Source organism: Protomyctophum parallelum, assembly GCF_964188405.1.
Source record: "Protomyctophum parallelum genome assembly, chromosome: 9".
NCBI lineage: Eukaryota > Metazoa > Chordata > Actinopteri > Myctophiformes > Myctophidae > Protomyctophum > Protomyctophum parallelum.
In genome coordinates this window covers 16,419,574-16,443,862 of record NC_139706.1, presented here as the reverse complement: position 1 = coordinate 16,443,862, position 24,289 = coordinate 16,419,574, and the positions used below count along the sequence as shown (strand labels likewise).

The window sequence follows — 24,289 nt, the reverse complement described above, 5'->3', positions numbered from 1 at the left end:
AGGCAGGGGAACACAGCGAGCTAGCCTCTGACCTGTTTGTCTCCATTGTGCAGTGCCGGTGCCGTAGTAGGAGGAGTGCTCCTCACCTCCTGATGCGTGCTCTCCGTGCTGCTGCATTCCTCCTTCAGGTTCTCCTCGTCGCTCGTCTCCCTCTGGCGCTGCTGGGCGTGGTGGTGGTGGCGCAGGCCGGGGGACGGCGTCCTCTCCCCCACCAGCAGGTTCTCCACGGAGGGCCTCCGTCTGCTGCCGTCGGCCAGAGACCCCCCTATGGGGGAGCCCCCGGGGAAGCCCGTCCTGGACTGGAGGGGCGTTGTCTCCATGATGCCTCCGGGGCCGTCGCCTCGGTTGTACTCGGCACAGAGGCTCAGGATGGTCTCCAGACGCTGTCTCTCCTGGTGAGCAAAGAGAGGAACGCACACATAAGCACAGTTCAATTATTCAACTCTACGATTGTTGCGACTGTAGGTCGTATTTACTATTTATTATGAAAACCTGCATCTCCCCGTCTGTCCGTCCGTTAGTTAGTGACACCGGGTCTCCGTCACCGTCAGGGAATGTTCCCTTTTTAATCAATGAAGGGTGGCTCCACGCGTTGCGTTGCGTTGCGTTGCGTTGCGTGACTGCATTAAAATTGCCCCGGTTCGTTTTTTTGACAATTGACACACGTGACGGAGACGCAACGCGCCCAGTGGAGCCCCGCTGTTAGTCACCCACGCCTCCATATACTGTATGGTCACGCCTCCATATATGGTCATACCTCGTGACATCTCATGACATCGCGTGACATCATGGAGACCCTTAGATCTCCATATCTGCATATATGGAGCGGGGCCAGCAACTCTGCAGTCTATACATCTGATCTCAAACCCTTACATCTCCATATATGGAGCTGACCTGTTCTGACATTCCATGTTGATCCTTTTACTGGGCTCGGGACAAAGGTCAATGTGAGAATGCAAGGTTTTCAAAGTCTAGCGATATGTTTATTCATAGCATGTGCCATGGGTGTTAGCGTATGTCTCAGTGTACTGCATAATAGTTTACAAATAAAACCATAGTTAAATTTTCTGTCCGTCTGGTGACCAACATATCTCGAAAGGTCATGGCTGGATTCAGTGGATTGTCATCAACTTGGCTGTGCTCTCAAGAAGAAGAAACCTTTCCTGTAGCTCCACCATCAGGCCAAATGTTCAAATGAGTTAACTGACTGCTGAGACTTTTAGGCCTTATAGAAGTCTATATACTGAGACTTTCACTTCAGTTTAGGGCTGCAACTATAGATACATTTCTTAGAGATCATTCTATTGATTACTTTTTAGATTTATTAAACAATCGATTTTCAGTTTCAACAAATTGACGGGGGGGGGAGAAATCAACTATATCCATTAGTCTGATTAACCACGTCAGCCCTATTTTATATACTAAAAATAGCAGATCTACAAGCTACTTAAAGCAAGGGGGAAAAAAAGAATCCCCAGAAACTTAAAAATATCTAAGGAAACACACCAGCACAATAATATAGAGGGAAATGAGGGCTAAAATATTTATATGAATTACCGGTATATGTAAAAAAAAAAAAAAAAAAAAAAAACATTTACTCGCGACCCATAAAAATTGGTCCGCGAGTCCACTCCGTGGCCCACTGTTTGGGAACCACTGCTCTAGATGTGCTTTCAAAATATGTCCTGTCTGAATAAAGACAGAAGGACATCAGATTACTGCCAGAGTCTAATTTCCTGCGTGGGTCCTCCTCGGCAGAGAATGGATACCAATCTGGAGGCCTCGCTCAGAGAGAAAAGGACAGAATTCTGGCCCGAGGCTAATGAGCTGGAACACAAACCTCCTCCATCGTGCCATCTCTGTCACGCTTCAATTCAGACTGACCCACTATTACTCAGCAAAACTCTCTGGCACGCCCGACGGTCAAATCCGGATGAGACCGAAACGCCTCAACCGACTACACCCAGGGGAGTACTATAGGGTAAAGGCCCAGAGGATCATCATCAAAGACCATAGTAGTCACCCTAGCAATGTCACCTGTTGACCCTGCTGCTACGGCTGAGGTAAACGCTAACGGAGCATCATGTTGCGATCCAGCAGGCACAGTATCTATCTATTGCCGAGTCATAACCCTTTTTAAACTAAAACCCGTAACAAGATTATAGTTTACGATACAATGCTGATTGTATTGACACTTGTGATATTTGAAGCTATGTTTTCAGCATTCTACGCCACTTTACTACCCACGGTTTAACCCAATTTGGGTGGGAACCCCTTTTGGTGTTAGCATTATGTTATGCTTTAGCTATTGAAAAATAGCAGATCTACAAGCTCATATAGCGCGCCACCAAGTGGCGCGCTACGAGCTTGTAGGTCTGCTATTTTTGAAAAATCGAAGAACCACTGACATAGAAACATAGCTTTTTCAGAAAACTGTCAGGATGTCTTCTACATCCTGACAGTTTTCTGAAAAAGCTATGTCAGGATGTCTCCACTCCAACCCCCTGCTAATGGGTCGTCCAGCTGTGTTCTGGTCTTCTGGATGTCAGCCCACCTACTAGGAAGGTTCCAGCAAGCTGGGACACCGGCATGTAAACTCTGACCTCTTGTATGTCAGCTGCCACAGACCTCCCACCCCACTTCTCATCACCTGCAGACTGCAAGTTCAGTCTTCACGTCGGACATTAATCCCAGACAAATGGGAAGAAATAAAATAAAAAAGATAAAATGATAAAACCTCATTGAGGTTCTGCACGTCGGGACGTTAAAATTATGTATCACACAATACGCGTGCCATCCTCTCCTTGCTGGCGTTGGAAACCAGGGAGCTATGTGGTATTTTCACACATAGCATCGCACCAGGGGTCAGTTCTAAGGCATTCCCCCATGGGTGCATAGCAACCACCCAAATGAACAAGTCAATTTTCAACTACACACAACCTCCAGTGCACTGGCTTTAAAACTACTTTCACAACACAACACCTGAATTGACTATCAAGAATAAGGAAGAAAGAAAAAAAAGATGAAGGTTTTGACATGGAGGCGAAGAACATCTTCTGTCATGCATTTTTTTGGATCCTGACCCACTGCCATAAGGGTTAAAGTCCCTCGTAGAGAGAGACATCGTTTTCTGGGTTAGTGTCTGCATGATAAGAAGCTTGTAGCAACCCTTCCATTAGCTTGAAGCTGTAATCAGGGAGATAGCTCTGTTTTTAACAGAGTGGGTGGGAGGACAGAGCCCCGAGCTGTAGTATGGTGCAGTATCATCACCATAATGCAATGAATAATGCATGCTACTGTAGTTGCATACACGCTACCTGAATGCATGCGCATGCACGCACGTGCGCGCGCACACGCACACACACACACACACACACACACACACACACACACACACACACACACACACACACACACACACACACACCTTCGAGATCAACCCAATCTGAACTCTGACAATGATCTGACAAGAAGGTAAACTAAGAGCAGATATAATGAAGGTCTCTCTCTCTCTAACACCAGACAATGTTCATGAAGCTGAAGAGCAGGAAACCAGACAGATTTCATACCATGAAATGTGGGTGTGTGTGTGTGAAGGGGGTGGGAGGTTCTGTGAGTAAATCAACTTGACACACTGTCAAATTAGAAGCCAGACAACCTGCAAATTATGCACAAATCACGCTTGGTGCTCTCTGACTGCCTACCACATCTGTTGTCAGCCTTCTTTTTTTTCCCCCTTCCCATGTGGGCTTTTTAGAAAGCGGAGGTGTGTTGAGGGCAATCCGCTGCTACAACCACTTCCCAAAAGGTCAGAAATTTCAGTTTATGAGCTTTGAGCCTTTCTGTAGATGTCGTTAGCACACCCCCTTGGGCTCAGACAGGAGGCTGAGAAGAAGCAGCAGGGAGGGAGAGTATAGGCCCAAATCAGTTTACCAGACATCAGTGATGATGGCCTGATTAGAAGCAGCAAACACACATTTGATGATTTGATCTCCACAATGTGGACGTAGAATCCCCCAATCGTTTGTTTTCGAGGGAGAGTGAGTGCATCCCCACACCTTCCCCGGCAGGTGCCGCCCCTCCCCCCAGCAGCACCGCGTCTGATTGCCGCTACCGGAGAATGCACTCGCTCCTTCTGGGGTTTTTGGCTGGCTGTCTGACTGACTGACTGACTGACTGACTGACTGACTGACTGACTGGCTGAATAGAAGACGGACTGACTGCGGGCTAGCTGACTGAATGCCTGGTACAGTGGGCTGACTGACAGCCAAGCATATCCAAAATAATGAAAATAACTGAAGCATTTTACAACTGCCACGTTTTAAAAGCAGTTTTATGATACGGCCTTATTCTTACCATCAAAGCTAAAACTTGCGCAATCCTAAAGAACAAAAGAAAGACTAACAAGGCAAGGCCTACTCACTCGCATGGTGGAGTCAGGGAGATGTTAGAATAGACTGGGATATTACAAACACATGCATGCTCACACAGACACCCAGTCTTTCGCCGGAAGCAGGCTGGCTTAAAGTTGAACAAATACAGGCATTCTCATCCCAATTTATTTAAAATAAAATAAAATAAAATAAAATAAAATAAAATAAAATAAAATAAAATAAAATAAAATAAAATAAAATAAAATAAAATAAAATAAAATAAAATAAAATAAAATAAAATAAAATAAAATAAAATAAAAGACTTGGACATCCCAAGTTTATAATCAGGATGAATACAGTAAAGAGACTCATTTCAACGTGTGTCATCCACAGTCCCACCAGTCTGCACTGTTCAACTTTTCTCACTGCCTGCCCGCCCTGCAGGACATCAAGTTTTAGTCACAAGGCTAACCACAAAGAACACACACACACACACACACACACAGTCTAATCTCTGACAAAATAAATCGTATGAAAAACATCATCAGTTCATCGTCAATCCAAAACTAATAAATCCAGTCGGTGAGTGAATGAATGAATGAATACTTCATAAGGTCTCTTGACTCCCTTGTCCTTACTTGCCTTTCGAAGTGTCAGTACAGTACTACCAAAAAGTATTTAACAAAGAAACAGTATAATCGCCACTGAAGTGTAAATCCAATACGTGTGTGCACACGTGCGTGTGCATGCGTGCGTGTGTGTGTACTGGTACTGTTACCTCTCTGTGAGAGAGGCATTCCTCTGCCTGCTTAGTTCCAAGCATTCCCTAAGCTCCGAGTGTGGTGCCTGGATGTCTTGGAGGCCAAACCTGAATTCACACAGTCTACTTACCCCCGGCCCCCTTTCCTTTGGCTTACTCCAAAAAAAAAGAAAAACTCACACAAAGTCTTTTTTGTTACAAACCTTAAACAGCTGAAGTTTCACTGCAAAATGGTAACCGTTGAAAAGGAGTGATATGTACTCTACCCATATAAAATACTGGCGGACATAACAGTGGCCAATGGCAGCCTGGTGAACGGCATACACCAGGTGAATGATGGATGCTCTCATCCCGAGTGACCTACAGAACAACCAGTTTAGATTAACCCATATATATTACCCTACAAAGATGATGATGTTCAGGAGAACTGACAGGATAGATCTAGGTAGGAGGACAATGCTTTTTTTCCCCTTCTTTGTTATTTACGCTCGTGCAGATAGTTCTCTAGTGACATTTTGCTGCAGTTTTTCCTTCCTTCCTTCCTTAACTTACATCCTTGTTTCCAGCCTCCCGGCATTCAGGATTTTTCCCTCGTTCCTCCTCGTTTCCCCAGCAGTCGGTGCGTTTCCCCCCTATCCCCTCCATCGTCCCCAATTCTCTTTCCTTTAGCCTATTCTTCCCGAGAAGGGCGGCACCTGTGTATCTTTAATTGGTAGAGGCAACTCTTTTCTTTTTCTTTTTTATCTTACAGCACGTCACAGACGTGAATAGAACCTTGGTAGTACACCTCGAGAGCAGGATTCAATAGTTCAACTAAACCCCAAAAAACAAAACGCTTTTTTATTTCTCTCTCGCTACCTCCATGTAAATATCATTATTATATATATATATATATATATATATATATATATATATATATAAATATATATATATATATAGATATATGTATCTCTTCGGGCGGTGTAACAGAAGATTCACAAGCTCCATTTCTCGGTAAATCGTCTGCAAAACAAACCATGTTGGTGGTAATCATCAGCTGCTCTCCATGGGAAGGTTTCATATTTTCAGTGGCACTGTCTCTGGGGAGAAGGAACAGACGCCTCTTAACGAGGGCCGTGTTCCTCCTCCTCCTTGGTGGAACATGGAGCAACGGAACAGGCTTCAAAGCCAAGCGCACCAGAGAGCCCTCAGGCAGCCCGACGACTCTCCTGGTAATAAACTGGCCCTCTCCACGCTGCACTCAGTGCACTGAGCTTTAAGTGTAAGTTCGGCAAATCCAGACTATATTGTATATAATTTGTCTCTTACATACCTGTAGTACTTGGAAGCGCCACAGTGAATATCAGCTCCAGAGTCTGAGCTGCCAGTAGAAATGGCGTGCTCTCATTTATTCTAGACACTTGGCCCTAACGAGCTCTCCAAACAGAATGTGTCAACAAACAAACAAAAAAGCTCCCGAAAAGCCAGTCTGTGGAAGCGTTATAAGGTGATCCACTGTCTGCTATCTTTACCTTCACGGCAGCAGCAGGGTATTGTTTTCACCCTGTGGATAGGCTCATCCAAAACGCCAAAGCCAGGCTACATGTACAAATGTTTACAATCTGACCTGATCATACCTAGAGACTGCACTGGTGCCATCTTTCACTAAGACAGCCACACACAAAAAAGACAGCACCAGTGCAGTCTTAGTGAAAGTGTGCATGATGACAGAAGTGTCATGAAATCAGAGCTAACTTTTTTGTTTACTCCCAATCCTGCCTATATGAATTGTTATTTTGGAGTTATTTTGACACAACCTGTTTGGAATGCTTTTTTAACAGCAAGATGCTAGAAACAGGAGCTCACTGTTCCAAAACAGTTGCCTCTGGAGCTATATTCACTACAGGTCCAAATAACCTACTACTGTATGTAAGAGTCTCAAACATATCTATCTATCTTATTTATCTTATGCACCAAAGTCTCTGTCTGTCTGTCTGTACGTCTGTCTGTGTGTAATCCACGTAACTCGAGAACCGTTCGCTCCACCGACTTCAAATTCGACAGATGCGTTCCACACCACCGCAGGGGGTGCAGTGCCTGGTGTCATGGCACGATGCACAGTGCCAGTGCATCGTTCCTCCCGAGTCCTGCCTTAACCACTTTCAACCTGGAGTACTGTAAAGGCCTATCCATACTACAGTTTTAGCTGTCGACCGATTCTGAAACAGTGGTCAGTAAAAACGAAGAGATGTGTTTGGGTGAGCGGTGAATCGCTTACGACCGCGGCGTGACGTCATGTTATAGTTTTCGGTGGTCACCTTATCACCTAAAACTCTTAGAGTATATATAGAGACGTCACCAAGAGGAAACACTGTAGCGCAAAAGACATGGTGGCCGAAAGTGGTATTGTACTATGGGCCAAGCACTATGCATTGCGCACGTTCACGGGCCAAACGGTGCCATGCTCCATACGTGAACGCGCGCAATGATATAAACGGCCCAGCGTGTTCACGTATGGCCCATAAGCAATCCCAGAATGCAATGGTTCCAACCCGGAAGAACGCCTCATGCGCTGGGTGAGCAACTCAAGTGGATGAGAGGAGAAATGAGGTGACATCCCTATTATATATAACTTATATATAAAAGTATGAATAGGCCTTAGGTCTACTTAATGAACATCTGCTCTTTTTCTTTTAAACAGAGTTTAAGTGGTTAAGATATGGGCCCCCAGGGGTCATTTCCCTACATGGGTTTTATAGTCATCATGTCAAAACTTTCAGCCTAGAGATGAGAACATCAAAGAGTACATGCAGTGATTAGAGGGCAGGTTAAGAGTGGGGGATTTATATATATATATATATAAAAGAAAAACATGATTACTGTTATTTAAATGACAATGGGGAATCCTACATCCGCAATACAAACACCAAAAGCCTGTAATATCTGCACAGCCACCACTATACTATGTTCTGAAAAGACAGATGGTCTGAAAAACAATACAGTACAATATAGCATATATATATAGATATACAGCTCAATAAATATGAGCTGTGTAGATCAATGCCAGTGTGCAACAGTCTGTGTGATGAGCTGCTAGTTATTCTGCATGCGATTGTTTGGCCGGGGGAGATTTATGAAGCGTACCAGCCAACGTAAACAGCGGCAAACAAACCAAACAGCAGCCTCTCCAGCTGTCAAACAAGAGGATGCAAACAACAGCCCGAAGCTTTGTTCACAGACAGAGTCACTCACGATTTCACTCCTATCCAACATCCAGCCGCTCTCACTGTCTCCATCAGCAAAGAAATACGAGTTCTATATATCCTCCTTTCCTGGTCAATCTTTGGCTTTCTAGCTCAGTCTCTGACTCGATAGTTCTTATTAGCTTACACTACCGGCAGTAGTAAAACTCAACACATTTCTCAGCAGGTCTCGTTATAAAAATCCCCAACCTGCAGTCAACCGGCAGACATCTGAACTAATACAGATGCTGCAAAACCTCAAAGCTTCCATTGTGAACGCCCACGTCTCAAACTTTCCTTGTTACAGCGGGCCAGAGCTGATGGCGGTCTCTCGTTGCCTAACTTCAAATAATACTATTGGGCTTTCACTCTTCGCCCCCTTTTAAGATATTTCGACTCAACTATAAAGGTTTGTTGGCGAGAGCTTGAGGAGAGTTTGGTTCATCCTGTTGAATTGAGAGATCTGATCTATTCAAACATAACGAATAGTCAATGCAAAGTTCGCTTTGGGCCAATCATTTCTCAGTTAGTAACAGTGTGGAGAGTGGCTGAAAAATTGCACAAGATTGATTTTAAATGGAATTTGCTTTCCCAAGTGTTCAACAATGATGGTTTGCTTTTGGACAATCGTCCTATTAGTTTTCCCAGATGGAGTTCCAAGGGGATTCCTACTTTGGGTGATTTATTTGATGTTAATGGTTTGCGTTCTTTCCAGAATTTATGTGATATTTTTAACTTGCCTGGTAACTCTTTTTTTTTCTATTTACAATTGAGAACTGCCATGAGGACATATGGGGTTCCATGGCAGACCCCCCTTGCAATGCACCCTTTGCATAGACTTATCTGTGATGTTAGGTCAAGAGGTTTTGTTTCCATATTGTATGATTATTTATTAGAATCTAGTTATGGGACCTTGCCTGTCGATACTGTATGGAGGTCGGAATGACATACCAAATCTAGATCCAGATTGGAGCTGGGATACAGTGTGGTCTAATGTTGTCCTGTCTTCTAGGAATCCTGATCATCAACAAATTCATCTAAATTTTGTTCATAGGACATACTTAACGCCCCGTAGATTGTGTGCTATGCAGATTTTAAATAATCACAACTGCACTTTCTGCACTTCGAACACCATAGGTACATTCTTTCATATGGTGTGGGAGTGTCCGAGTGTCCTCACATTTTGGAATTTGGTTGCTACTAACCTTTCGACTATTCTACAAATTAACATCACACCCTCCCCATCTCTATTCTTATTAAATGATGTATCCCAGTTGCCATTAAATAACACCCGTATTCGTGTCTTCTTTGCTGGCGTAACGGCCGCAAAGAAGATGGTTGCTTCGCACTGGAAACCGCCTCATACATTGTCATTTCGCCAATGGGCTTTGACCTTTCTAGATATCATTTATCTAGAAATGTCTACAGCAAGATTGCATGGTGCAAAAGAGGAAAACATCGAGATTTGGTCTGGTATTGCAGATTTGGTTAAGGGCATGGTTTAATCATTATTATTATTATTATCATTATTTATTTATTTTTTGCACAGTAGTAGGAGTAATGACATTTTGTGGCATCTTTGGTCTCGGGGGGGAGGGGTGGGTGGGATTGTTTGTTTTTGGTTTTGTGTTCTTTGCTTTTGCTGTTATGTGTTGTTTTATATGTGTTTTGTTTTCTTTAAGTCATTCATGATGTTAACGTGTCTTATTGTGATTTTTGTCTTAATTAAAAAACATTTGATAACACAAAAAAAAAAGCTTCCATTGTGAAAGAATGAGCCGACAGAAGGCATCACATGCATATGTATGCGTGCTGTAGCAGGCCGTTGACCATGCATGTACCAGCTAGATTATTTTCTATAGGCAATTATACAGCCGATGATTTTTAAATGTTTCTAGCCAATCTACAATGATTGTGTATAATTTATAAGTTAAATGTTCCCAAATAGAAACGTTAAGTCAAAGATTTTGCACTATTATTTTACAAAATATCAGTCAAAACATCTGTATCGGTATTTCAGACCCATAAATCTGGCACCTGTCCAGCTCTAGTACCAGTACCAGAATGTGCTTGCACGCATACACACATACACACACAAACACACCCACACACACACGATACCATCAACAACAGTACATGCCATCTGATCAACTTGTCCTCTTGCCAGCCAGCGAACCCTCTAAATTTAGACTCAGATGTGCGAGGAGCATTTTCGAAAAGTCAGCCAAGAAGACACAGCTCACAACAACTGCCTGATGGTCTAAAACTCACTTCGCTAATGAAAGAATCCCAGAGCTCCGTCAACACCTCGTCATGTAGCTATAGTGCATATCTCAGAGTGGGTCATTAAATATAGCCCAGAGCCCACCAGAGAGAGAGTCCTATAGATGTGGCATCAGTTACAGTACCTTCATGAGTCCTGCCACGTTGTTGAGGAAGCCTGGCTTCTCTCCAGCCAGAGTCAGCAGGTACACCATGGCCTGTTCCCTACTCTGCCCTCGCCTCACCACAGTGCCCACGGGTGCAGGGCCTCTCAGCGCCTGGTGCCGGTCCATATCCGCTATAGTTACGTTTGTGTACCGGATGTTATTGGACAGTACTAAATACAAACTAGTAGTCTCTCTATCACTTGTCTCCCTGTGGTGTAGTCTTAATGTTGAGACATTACTCAAGCAGACTGAGCTACTTAGTTTGGAACAAATGGGGAGAGAGAGAGAGAGAGCCCTTTCTGTGGCCCTGGGGCCTGGGGGGGGGGGGGCGTGATCTTTGAAAAGGGGGAGGGGGTAGGCATACTTTGAGTAGGGAGTTCCTGAAGTGGGAGGTGGCTTGCCGGTTGATTCCATGAAGAGCAACTTTGGAGTTGGTACTTTAGACATTTTAGACACACATCTATAGATATATGTCAGTAGTCTGGCCATGTGAATCCACACAAGGGCTCAGAATATTCTCCATCAACTTTTTGTACATCAAACTCTATTTGGTTTGTATGGTTGCGGTTTTCTGGGATTATGCCAGTTTCAGCTAAGCACATAAAACCATACTTTCAGGAGAAAAGAAATGTCAACCCAGAGACATTGAGAAATTGAGATGCAGGAGATGTTCCTTCCTTCCTAATAATTTGCCCACACAGCGAATAATACATTTTGAGCGGAGACCAAAATATGAGATGGGGAGAGGCTTGCTGCTTAGCTGAATGCACTGTATCCCACCCTCCCTCCTCCACACTCCATGTTGCCTTCTGCTATCCAACTAAATCCTGAGCAGGGAAGCTACACCCTCTAGTGGACAGCCAGCTCCACAACACCTGAGAGTTCAGAAAATAACACTTGAAGTGAAGGAAACACCATGAATAGACTATAACTTTATTTGCTGACATCATCTCAGTCCCAGGTGGATCTTCAGCATTTCCAGAAGTCAAAACATCAATAGGTAAAATGTGGATGAACAAAGGTTTTCCATGTACAGGCAATTACCTTTATAATGGGATATGTCCAGCACACAGCATAGCACCTTAATGTGCATGTAACTGCCTACCTGGTGATGGGCCGTGGTTGGTTATATGCCTAAACCCAACACTAACCCCTAAACCTCACAAAAACTATGCCTAAACCCAACCTAAACACTAACCTCACAAACACTAACCTTAACCCCAACCTCAGCTCACAGAATAACAACGTCAAAACCACACCCACCTGGGCGAAATCTCTGGGAAAAGAGTGAGTCCCATGGGCAGCACAGTGTGGCTATGAATGGACATGTCTGTTATACTTATTTCTATGCGAAATACCTTGAAATAAATACAAGATAGGGCGCTGATGGTCGAGTGGTTGAGGCACCACGTACCAGATATTAGATAGGCTCTGATGCAGCCTGACAGCAGGTCCCGGGTTCAATTCCTGAGCCCGGGGGACCGTTGCTGTGTATCACTGCCTTAATCTTTCCCCGTTTCATGTCAATCGGCCACTGTACAATCAATTAAAGACAGAAAGGCCTCCCAAAATATCATAAATACACCATGGAACAATATTTTATGTATATGGACTATAACCTACAATAGAAGTTAATAATAATTTGACATAATATATCAATATAATTTCAACACCGACATTATTAATGCAATACAATGATGCGTTTATAGCCTCATATGTGCCTATTCAACCTCATTGGACAGACAGCATAGGTAGGTACGCCAATTATTATAAAAGGAATGTGTCTTGTACTGTTGATAACAGGTCAGCGCTGCATGGCACATAAATCCTTAAATACACCCACTGCTTGCATGTGTGTGTTTACACCGTCTCAAGGCTGGATTAACAGGGCTTTCCTTTAGACACAGAGAGAGAACATGAAATGCACAGCCGACCTACATAGTGAGAGTTAATGTACTCTACCTTCCAAGTAACCTCTTCATGAATCATGTCGCCCTCTCTCTCTCTCTCTCGTCCTGCTCCACTCAAGCAAGATGGGATCAAAATGAACTGTCCTAGCTGAGGCAGAGAAGAATTTCACCCACAGCGACATGCTAACCATCATGCAGTCACAGATGGCGTTCAGAAAGAGAAGAGCAAAGGACATAAAGGCCACCTTTACAGATGACTTATATTATTTTATAGCTTGCCCTATAGAGAGTCGCAGTCCCGCCCCCTACCAGGGCCCAGGCAATGATTCTCCGTTCATTTTCCTCATAGACATTTCAAAAAGTATTTATTTAAAGACATTTACGCCGCGGACAAAGCCAACTCTTGTCGTGACAAGGTCTACCCTGGCCTTCTGTGATACGTTTCCTAGGTTTCTTTGCTCAAAGAGCAGCTGTAGGCGTTCCTGAATGTGGGTGCATATCTGCAGCATGAAGGTATATTTAGTGTTGTAATCCATTCCACATGGACACTGCACTGGCAAAGATGGCACAATACACAGCAGAGCTCTCTCTACAGTATACTGTATGTCCCGACTACTGTGTGTCTTTTTTTCAGGCAGACTGACAGACTGGAAAAGTATGGAACGCCTGAACACACACAATCCCCTTTTCAATAATCAGCACCTGTGACCAATTATGACAAAATAATATTGTAGAGTAGAGTAGAGTAGAGTATGAATAGGCCTAAAGGGTCCATAATATGGAACCCCCCCCACACCCCACCCCCGAGGAAAGCTGAGGACCACTTTGAGAACCACTGAGTTTACTTTAGACAGTTGCAGAAATCCACAAGTACAGATTAGCCACTACACAGTAACTGCAACCATACAGTAACTCTCAGTCAACTACACATTGGACAGCTGCAATAACTCACTTAACTACGGCCATACGCTAATTGTCAATTAACTGCATTTACTAAAACAATTAGACATTTATAGTAACTGTCATTCAAGTACAACTGTTAAGACGTTGTTGTTACACGCCTAAATATTCATCAGACAACACAGAATCAATGGTCTTGAGCTGCGCTCCAGAATAAAACATAAACATGTTAACACTCTTGATAGAAAATCTGGTTTTTTTAATATAATCGAAACTTGTATGTATCACGCAAACAGTGTGACATCATCTCAAGGTCGTGTTTCTTAAAACAATGACGACAATCTTCAGCGGACACCCCGGCTGAAAGATGAGGTCATCTTCGGATGACAGAGGAGCTGTGTTTTCACACGGCCAGTCCCCCTTTATCTGTCTCTGCAGACGGACAGAGCAGAGACTGTGAATTCAGGCCATATGCCAAGTGTGTTTGCCAAGAGGGACAGTATATCAGACAGACAGCTGCTCTCCAGGCAGGGACATCTTGCAGCCGACAGACATGGCAAATGCTGCTTCTTCACTGTCGGCTGCTCATCAGTAAAACGCTCACCTCCAGGCTGTTAGGAAAACATAGCAATTACATATTGTTTAGCCAGGGGGCGGCTGGCTAACAATGTGGAGTCAGACAATTAATTAGCGTCCCGCACGGGCACAGAACTGCTCTTGACACGGGTTTGACTCCAGTCCGTGGCCTGTGTTGCGTGTCATTAAATTGTTCTACCCTGTGCCTCATTTTTCACTGTCTTGTAGAAATGCCTTCAAACTAATAACTTTCCTTTACTGTGTACAGTATGCCACCCTGTTCATGTGCAGTCACACCCACACAGAAGGTTTATCACTCTAACATATTTAGTAGCCTAGATAATTCAGATATAACTAAACAGAACACCCAGCTCAGTATAGGCCAACTATATGAGACTCTACTATTGTATCTATAGGACGTCAGTAGTTAGGTAGGTGTAGGCCCGGTCAGTCTTGGATATCAGTATCTGACTGAATGACTGAATCACAATATAACATGGTCTTGGAGTGATACAAAACCTCTACAGCTGCAGAACTCAGAGTGCATGTACTGCAGTTGTACTAATATATCACATGACTTATACACAGAATAAGTCAACGGTATTCCCACAGGTGGTGTGATACAACCACCTTACACTTGGGTAAATATAACCCCCTACCAGACTTTGCACAGTGACTGACTGTCTGTCCCAGAGCTGGTGTCAGTTTGCCACACCTCTCACTGTGATGACATGAGGTGAAACGTTTATTCAGAAAACTATAGAAATAAGAAATGCATGAAAATCAGACAGGTCTAGTTTCCAACTACAACCATCCAATAACGGAACAAAACAACCTCAGTCACTATTCAGGTCATGAAGATGGAAACAACTCACACACACATGATATGATCTCAAGAGAGAATCGTCCTCCAGACTAGTAGTTTCACTAGCTCAGCCTTTTCATTTTGGCTTAATCAGGTACAGTAGGTACAGTATGTACAGTACAAGTGGGTACTTGAATGTGAAAGCTTGTGGGCATTGAAAATAAATCACAACTCAGTGAGTCAACTATAGACTAAGTACAGACACCTGAGGCTCCATGCACAGCTATGTGTCTTTACAGTGCAATAATAATAATTATACAACGCAATCAAATCATTGACTTTGGCTTCAGCAGCAAGGCTCCTTTCTTGCATTGACATTATTTGATGAGCACAGACCTGTCTACACATTTCCTGTTTCCTTATGTTTGCTTACAGCGGTAGGTTGGGGTGAAATCGTAGTTTTCTTAATAATTAAGCTATTGGATTCTACTGTACTGAATAAAATGAAGATATTAACCATCTTCTTGACAATGCCTTTACCTTTAACAATTAAAACCGGGAAAGCATCCGTGCCATTTTATTATTTTTGCATTGGCTATTAAAATACAAGCTCACAGCACATCACTACGGTACATCTGCTATTTTTTAACGTTTTCTAAAAAATCTTGAAAGTGCAAGAATTACTGACGTAGATGCCATTTGTATTTTTGCAGACCTCAGGTCTTAATGGGTTAAATTGGCACAAGTCTACATTTCACTCTGCCCGGGTGACATTTACAGCGGCCTTCTCTACCTTGACACAGGGTCAGTGAGACAAAACTGGACTGTATGGACCCCCCCCAATAATGTCACTACAATGTCAGAGTGTACACACACTACACAGTGCAGCTTTAGACTCGGAACCGCCTTCGTTCTCTCTCTCACACACACCCACTGTGTAATTACAAACAGGACGCACAAAATGCCTTCTCGCAGAGCCACGAAAGTCACATAAAACCTTCTATAAAGGACATTGTCTCGGCAGCGGGTTTCATTCAAAACTTTTCCAGACAAGCCTAAGACGTCAGCCCCCCCCCCCATCCGCCCCCTCCTTCGACAGCCCCAACCTAACCCCACCCCACCCCCCCCCCCCCCTGCCCACGCTCTCCCTGTCTCTCCCCGAGATTACGAGACAAACAAACAATGTGGTTACCATGGCGACCTCTGCTCCGCGCCAGGAGACGGCATTTTGTTGGCCAACTAGCCGAGTTACAGACGGTTCAGTCGGTGGCTTTAACTGTCCGCCGTTACTGTAAAGTCCACCTTCAGCAAACAAACGCACTGATTACTGCCTTCTCTTCATTCAGTTAGCCCGCGTTTCACTGTGTTTGTCTGGTAAAGCACTGCACATAAAACTAATAAACTACAGTGTTGACAGATGGCGAGTTACACTATTATGTAGAAACATGAAAATAAAGGTTGTTAATGTACCACTACGTGATATCTACAGTACCCGTGTTTGTGTCCATGTGTGTGAGTCCGTCTGTATATTTGTCCCAAGTATAACTGGGGACAGGCACTGTCCGAGCAATCAACCTCAAACTCGCTGTGTGTGTCGCAGATCGCCCAGGGATGTGTTTCCGTTGTCCAGGAGAAGACAAATGTGTCTCTGTCTGTCCGTCTGTCTTTCTGTGTCAGGGGAGCTTACCGTCAGAGGTCTACCGTGACAAATGAGTCATAGCAAAAGTTGCACACATGTGGAGCATTACAGCAGCATTACATACAGCAGTGTCTCTAACATTTCAATGGCTCATTGACCATTGCTCCGATCAGCGCAATATAGGACTGGATATAGCCTTGAAAGTCTAGTCTACTTAAAAGGACCACTTCACCCATTAATGTCAAACTAACTTCATATACATACGTCCCCACAAATGCTCAAGATGGATCTATTTCGGTCTACTCTGTCTTCTTCAGTGGAGGGGTATGGAGTTGTTTCATTAGTGGGGATCAATTATATGAAGATAAGTAGGGATGTCCCGACTTTTTTTTTGAACCTGCATGACCTGCATGGTTCCCAATCCGATCCGATCCCGATACCACAACTTCTGTGTTAGCCGATACCAGAGAATGTTATTTATAATAATAAAAGAAAAAATGAAAATTACTTATTTGATCTCATGTTGTTAATAGCAGACTCCTCACTCAAATGTGCACTTGCAGTTTGGGCAACTCGAAAGCAAACACCACATGCCCCAACACTTTATTTACCTGCCATAGTGTGAGATTACTGGACATGGGCTTTGTCTCTCCCTCTGTATCTCTATACTGATCTCTCTCATAAAGCAGAAAACAAAGCAGTGTATGGACTGTGGACGGGCTGCTCTGCTGCTGTTGTCAACTCACCAGTCTCTCCATCTCTTGCTCGCGAAGGCGCTCCTCCCGCTGGCGCCGGTGATACTCCAGGAGCTCGTCTTCGTTGTCGCTGATCTCCGAGATGCTGTTCTTGCGCTCCCTCATCCCAGGGCGGGGCCTCCCCCCCAGCTCCTTGGCCCCCGCCGACATCTTCCTGTGGCTCCTGGGGCTCGCCATGGGGGAGGAGGGCAGAGAGCCCAGGCTGTAGGCGGGGGAGAGGACGTTCCCAAAACTGGCCTTCCTGCACCCGCCGTCGCCGTCCATCTGCGGCAGGGCGGGGGAGGAGGGGCTGGGGGCTCGGACGAGCCTGCCGCCAAACTGCTGCTCCTCGGGCGGGGAGCCGGCCTTGCGACGGAGCCGGGGGCTGTCGGGGACCAGCTTGCCCGGAATCAACGGACTGTCCGGGGTCCTCAGGGTCGGAACGGTTCCCGGAAGTGCCCCCGGGAGCACCGGGATTCCCCTCCGAGCCATGGAGGGGCTGAGCGGGGGGAGCTCCCTCATGCTGGCCCCCCCACCTCGGCCGTCCCCGTTCAGCTCCAGGGTCTTTCGGGCCATGCGGGGGCTCTCGGGGGGCTGCAGCATGCGAGGATGCTGCTGGAGCTGAGAGCCGTGGATGATATGCACGATAGGGTCCAGGGGAGGCTGGAAGGCTCTGCCGGGCTGCGACAGCTGCCGGGAGGGGCTGGAAGTGAGCGAGCGGTCGAGCAGACCACCCTGCTCTCTGAAGGGGCTCGCGGGCCGGTCCTGGAGCACTGTCTTGGTCCTGGGATTGGTCGGGGATGATGCGCAAGTGGGGAATTTGGGAGTGAGTCTGGGGCTATTTGGCACAATGCTCCTACCACTGAGAGACTCAGTGGAGGAGAGTAGGTGAACCTGGCGGGGGCTTTCGCGGCCATCCTGGCCCAGTCCTCTGCGACCCGCCTTGGGGCTCAGAGGAGCCTCCAGGAGGGCCTTCCTCTGAAGCCTGGGGCTTTCCGGAACCTTCTGAAACCCGCCACCGCCGCTGTGATTAGGCAATACGGTCCGTGGCTGAGGGACGGGCGGAGGTTGGGTGCTGTAGTTGTAGCTAGAGGAGCGGACAGGCACTGGAGGGAGTGAAGCATTCTGGTCCTGGGGTCCTCCGCCGAAAGACGGGCTAGTTATGCTCCCACTGCTGGCAGCGGAGGGGGAGGAGAGGGGGGAGAAGGGAGGAGACGTGTTCTCGTAGCTAGAGCCCACGGACATGGCCCCTGGGCTGGTAGGAGGGGACAGATACCTCCCCCCTCCGTTGACCATGGGGGAGAGGGGAGAGTGGGGGATCGGTTGTGCCCCCGGAGGCATTCTGGCCTCCGAAGGTGAAGGCTGGGGGTCGTCCATCACTAGGGAGTCCATGATGTCCTGGAGGTCCTTCTCGATGGAGCTGACAATGGCACTGTGCTCAGACTGGACTCTCTCTCCAGGGATCGGGGGAGACTGGGCCGGACTGGGCTGGTGATTCCCATTGACCAAGCTCTGTGAGTCTGCAGGGATGAAATGAAAGCAACATCAACATACAGGTTATTATTAATCTATTGCATAGCACACTGGCACCCAGAAGTCACAGTCAATTGTGCATATGTATATCATACACACCTAAATGAATACTTGGAATACATCAATGAAATTCCATTTAGAATGTAACGCCCGGGATTTGAACTCCCGCGTGAAAGTCCAATATCTTAACCACTAGACCAAAGGGATAATCCCTATGGACTGGAGGAGATATTAAGACTTTTGAGGCAAAAAACAAGCTCTTATACAGCCCACTATTCAATGTTATATAAACGTAGAGCGGGGCTGAATACAATATTTCAATCAAGTACCACAGTTCCACTTCACAAAAGGGACCCGAGCTCTTCAACACGAGTGCTTTCAATGACTCTCCTACTATAGAAGTGGCTTCCACGGCTAGCCGTGGTCCGACGTGGAGGAGACAAGACGATGAGATAAGCGGAGGGACCGAGGGAGGGAGGAAGGATGCAGGGGAACAGAGGAGCAGAACAGCACAGATCTGTAGTGTGGATAGGGAACAGGGGAAAATGTGCCGGTATAACCCAATTACCATGTGGCCCAGAGCAGCACAGGACACAGCCAGGGTAATCTAATCTTCACTGTCTCTCTCTAATGTCAACATAGTAGATTATAAAGCGGGCAAAACGGACATGACAACCACGTGGGGAGACTCACCACCAAGGACAGGTCTCCAAAATGGGATGGGATGGGATTTGGACCATTAGTGGAAAATGAATTCAAGTAAAAGTGTGGTTATGCTGAAACTTGACGATGGATTTAGTGGTATAAAAAAACCGCTGAGGGAAAACAACATCAGCGGAAAAGAAAAGTACAATAATATAATCGCCATATTATAAAGTAAAAAAAATAATAAGCCTTGTGGAATGGAATATACTGTACAGAATAGCTGCCCATGAACAGTTTTTAAATTTCCTATAAGTGCCCCCTGGCAAAGACACGTGTCTATATTTCAAAACTGCTCTAAAACATAGAAGCTTCATAAATAATGCATTCAGTTCTGCTTGTTCAACAGGGAGGAGAATACAGTGGCTCTCTGCCCTGGCTTCAACAGCCAGTCCACCATAGTTTCTCTGTTAAATGACAGCTTGTCCACAATCAACTCGAACAGATGTCCATCCATGGATGGAAGCAAATGTCACATTAACATCTGTCGGTCAATTATTATGTCGGTTGATCACAGGTAATTAATAGGGCTACAGTCGTGTGGTTCAAAAATAATAATAAATCAAATTGGGGACGATGACAGTTCGCAAATAAATATTGCAATCGTTTTGCGGTGGAGACCCTTTTGCAATGATGTCATGATTTGACGGGTCGCTCCCAGCGCTTTGGCAATGACTGTAATTGAGTGGGGTACTCACATGCACGAATCAAAACGCGATCCGATCGCTTTCATCATAGCAGTAAAATGTACATAGTACAGTAGCGGTGAGGAGACACAGCCTCCATCGCTCGGGCCGGGCTCCACTAACCGACGCCCGGGTCCCGCTTCTTCACAGAGGGACCGAGGCTGGGAGAAGCACTGCCCGACTGATATGTCATCCAGCCAGCCGGCACAGTCAGCAACACACCGCTACGGTACAATCCCATAGCCCAGAGAGCGCTGCTTTTACACAGTTTTACTACACAGTCTTTAACTCGGGTCTAGTTTAAGACCTTGTACACATGTAAACTCGTTCATATATGACATTTAACTAAATTAATACATAAACACATACTTCATCAATGACCTCACAGAGAAATAACGTAGCAATAGCTGTCAAAGCAAGCAGCCTACATTTGTCATTGTAACATCAGTCGGACTAATATTTGACTGCCTTTCTGACTACTATGGTTCAAACAGGTAATTTATATCAGAGAAGAGAATTTCTGTCAAAAATAACAGAAAGATACACTAAACGGTTGCCAGACAACCAAATAACCAATCACAGCGCGCGTGTCTCTCCAGGCTATGGGATCTAGGACTCCGTCCCCCTCCCTTTCCTGCTGTGACTGCATAGTGTGACTGACTGTCATGTCTTAAAGGGCCGTGGCAAGAGTTGGTGGCAATATATTTCACATGACCACGTCCTCCTCCTGTCTGACAGCATATTGAGTCAGGTTTTATAATAAAAGTCACCAGCTTTAAAATAATGTGACATTATGTTAAATTTGTGTGACTTCAAAATCAGGACAGTGTTCACATTCACTACAAGCTCAAAAACATCCACAAAATGTGTGTAATTGCTTTGGTAGAGGAGACCAAATATGGGGATTGTTGCAGTTGCAGACAGTTCAACAACCCTTTTAGGAATTACATTTTTACAACATGAATAGAATACTCACTGCTACTGGAATCTCTGTAGACTAGACTCGAACAACGAGGACAGGACAAGATAGAATAGAACAGGTCAGACTGACTGACCTACTTAGCCGACCGACCGACTGACTTTACTCAAAATAGAATAATATTTTGAAAATGTTAAGTGCTTTTGATTGTGGAATAAAAATGTATTGTCATAGTCTGGGGTTTTCAATGAAGTCTTTCAACTAATAGACTCACAAAAGTATATTTCCATCTATTGTAAAAAAACGAAAAGAATCTGGCAATTAAATGTGAGTCTTCTTTAGCCAAAGCAGAAGCTCACATCTGACCGTTCCAAAGTCTAGACTTAAAGTCAGCTAGGGCATGTGGATTCTGTTGCAACATTCTGTAGACTTTATAATGATCTGCCAGCACTTTAAAAAGGACCATACTGCCATAACACATGCCTTTTAGCCGCAATTTGCAACACTACATTTTTTTAATAATGGGATGAAAATAATCTAGAGTTGCAATACCCTAAATTGACAGCCCATTGATCCAAATTGCATTTCCGATCTGCTTGTATTAAACAACGTTAAATTGAAGCTGTAGGGAAAGCTTGAATTATCCTCTTTCAAACTGCAAAGCGTTTGTTTTATAATAATCCACCGTAGACATGTTATATGAGCTACTTTCTGTCAAGAAATTCTGTGCTGTGACATTTTGTATAAGTGTTGGAGTTTGGAAGCACAGCCTCAGTCTTCCTCCTGCTGTCAGTGTCCCTGTTCCCTGGTTTGTATGCACCTGTTTGCTCCCAGCTCTGCTAATAGTTCTGATCCCCATGGGGGGTAAGGTTGTTATCTATCTCCCTGCTCTTAATGCTTAATGATGACTGTCTAACTGTGCTGCCAGAGAGTGAGAAAATGTAGCAGATAAAATATTATTATTCACACTTGCATATTTACATTCTATATGAATAAATTTTTTCAATCTATTTGTGAGTTATCTGACTGAAATGGCATTATTGTTTACATTTTGTCAAGACTTGCCTGAATAATTTAGTCAATGTTTGCTAAAACATGAATAAGTCATGGATGCTAAAGTTGATTTTTATACCATTATACTTATTCATTGTGGTATTACTGAAATGAATGGCAATGGCATCCAGTGAGCAGCAGTGGCTCAGCCAGTAGAGCTGTGTGTGTGTGTGTGTGTGTGTGTGTGTGTGTGTGTGTGTGTGTGTGTGTGTGTGTGTGTGTGTGTGTGTGTGTGTGTGTGTGTGTGTGTGTGTGTGTGTGTGTGTGTGTGTGTGTGTGTGTGTGTGTAAATGCACAATCTATGTAAAGCACTTTGGATAAAAGTGCTATATACAGTAAGTGCATTATTTTCCATTTAGTGTCTTCCTTGAAAATCAATCAAACTACGTTTGGAAAATGGTTGTCAGTAGTCTAAGATGAAGACAATGCAGTTGGAATGTTGGTTTGAAATATATATCAAGTACGAATGAGTCATATGGGCTAAACATGCCAGACCATTGGTTATGGTCCTTTAAAACAACTTTACCACCAAGCTACTGCTGTCTACCACCGGCTCAACTTTTACTGTCTGCAAAGAATTGCATTTTGCTTTCAGTTTCTAAAAGTTATTAGGTTTTATTACAAGTTATTATTGAAATCAAAGATACGTTTTATTACAAGTTATAATTTAGATCTAAAGCTTTTATAGTCTATCCAAGAATTAAGATATGACTGAACAATAATTTCCAGATAGCATCTGGACATTATCCTACCACTCCCAGATCGTCGAAGCGATAGAAGCTGGTTTAAGCACAACAGGAACGCATAATTGAGGAAAATTCTATGTTTCTAAACAACGGAAAGCATTCATTACACTACAGAGCCAGGAAGTCCACAACACCCAGTAAACATGTGAGCTAAACTCGTCTCAACATGGTAGGCAGTGACAACAGGATAAGGAGGAAATAACAAGATACTGTCAGTGATCTGTGTGTGTGTGTGTGTGTGTGTGTGTGTGTGTGTGTGTGTGTGTGTGTGTGTGTGTGTGTGTGTGTGTGTGTGTGTGTGTCAGATGTCCAGAATGCATAAACAAATGCACGCACAGTCGTACACACAGACACACATGCGCGCACACACACACACACACACACACACACACACACACACACACACACACACACACACACACACACACACACACACACACACACACACACACACACACACACACACGCACACGCACACGCACAATCTTGCCACAGATAACTTTGCCTGGAGACGGGGAGGAATGAGCTCCTCATAAAACATGCATGGTGTGAACTGAGGCACCAGCCAGGCACCACACAGGCTGGCTGCCATGCTATGCTGTGCTGTGCTATCATATCTCAACCCCTCCAACCCCGGGAACAGAGAGCGAAGGGGTTATGTTAATGGGGGGCTTACTGCGTATACAGGCACCTGTAAAAGGCCAGGCCTCCCCTGTGGCTGCGCCTGGCGGCCGCTCCTGCAAACCCCTACAGGACAATCTGACCATTCATCCACACGGGCCAAGCACAAACCAGGAAGTTTGCGCTTTTTTAAGGCGTACTGTTACTATGACTACAGGTCAAGTGTGCCTCTGCTCACATAAGGCCTGTATTTATAGAAGAAAGGAAAAAAGAACTCTCCCTTGAACTCTCACAATGTTTAGGTAACACTGCACTTCTGCCTACAGTGACTGGGTTTCTTCTGATTCTTCATCTTAAAATACATTAAAATATATGATGGACCCATAATTTTCACAGCAGATATTTTGACGGCTACACACAAATGAAGGTATAATAATGTAGATATAGTGTGAGTGTGTTTGATTTTGGTGTTTTTGTGTGCCAGCATGAACTTAATTGTACAGAAGCATGTTGGTGCGCACAAGTAGACCTAAATGAAACACACCTAAAGGGACATTTCACCGTTGGAAGAAACTCCAGTCACTCGATGTTAGTATGCAGTATTTGAAGTAAACAGTGGCACAATTTGAAATTTGCACTCTTATGGCCAGAAAAATAATGTAGTCTGTGTGTTCTGGATGAC

The 24,289-nt window shown here is 44.7% G+C and overlaps 1 protein-coding gene across 4 annotated transcripts in view; it reads right to left on the bottom strand.

The window, feature by feature from the left end:
* Positions 1 to 24,289, bottom strand: part of phldb1b (pleckstrin homology-like domain, family B, member 1b) — a 108,685-nt gene that overhangs the window by 27,415 nt on the left and 56,981 nt on the right. For 3 of the 4 annotated variants that reach the window (XM_083773655.1, XM_083773656.1, XM_083773657.1), the window contains exons 6-7: positions 17,360 to 18,867; positions 33 to 392 (exon numbers count right to left, since the gene is read on the bottom strand). In XM_083773655.1, coding sequence (XP_083629781.1) covers positions 33 to 392; positions 17,360 to 18,867 — 1,868 coding nt within the window. The remainder of the gene's footprint in view (positions 1 to 32; positions 393 to 17,359; positions 18,868 to 24,289) is intronic. The other variant, XM_083773658.1, reaches the window with a different exon arrangement.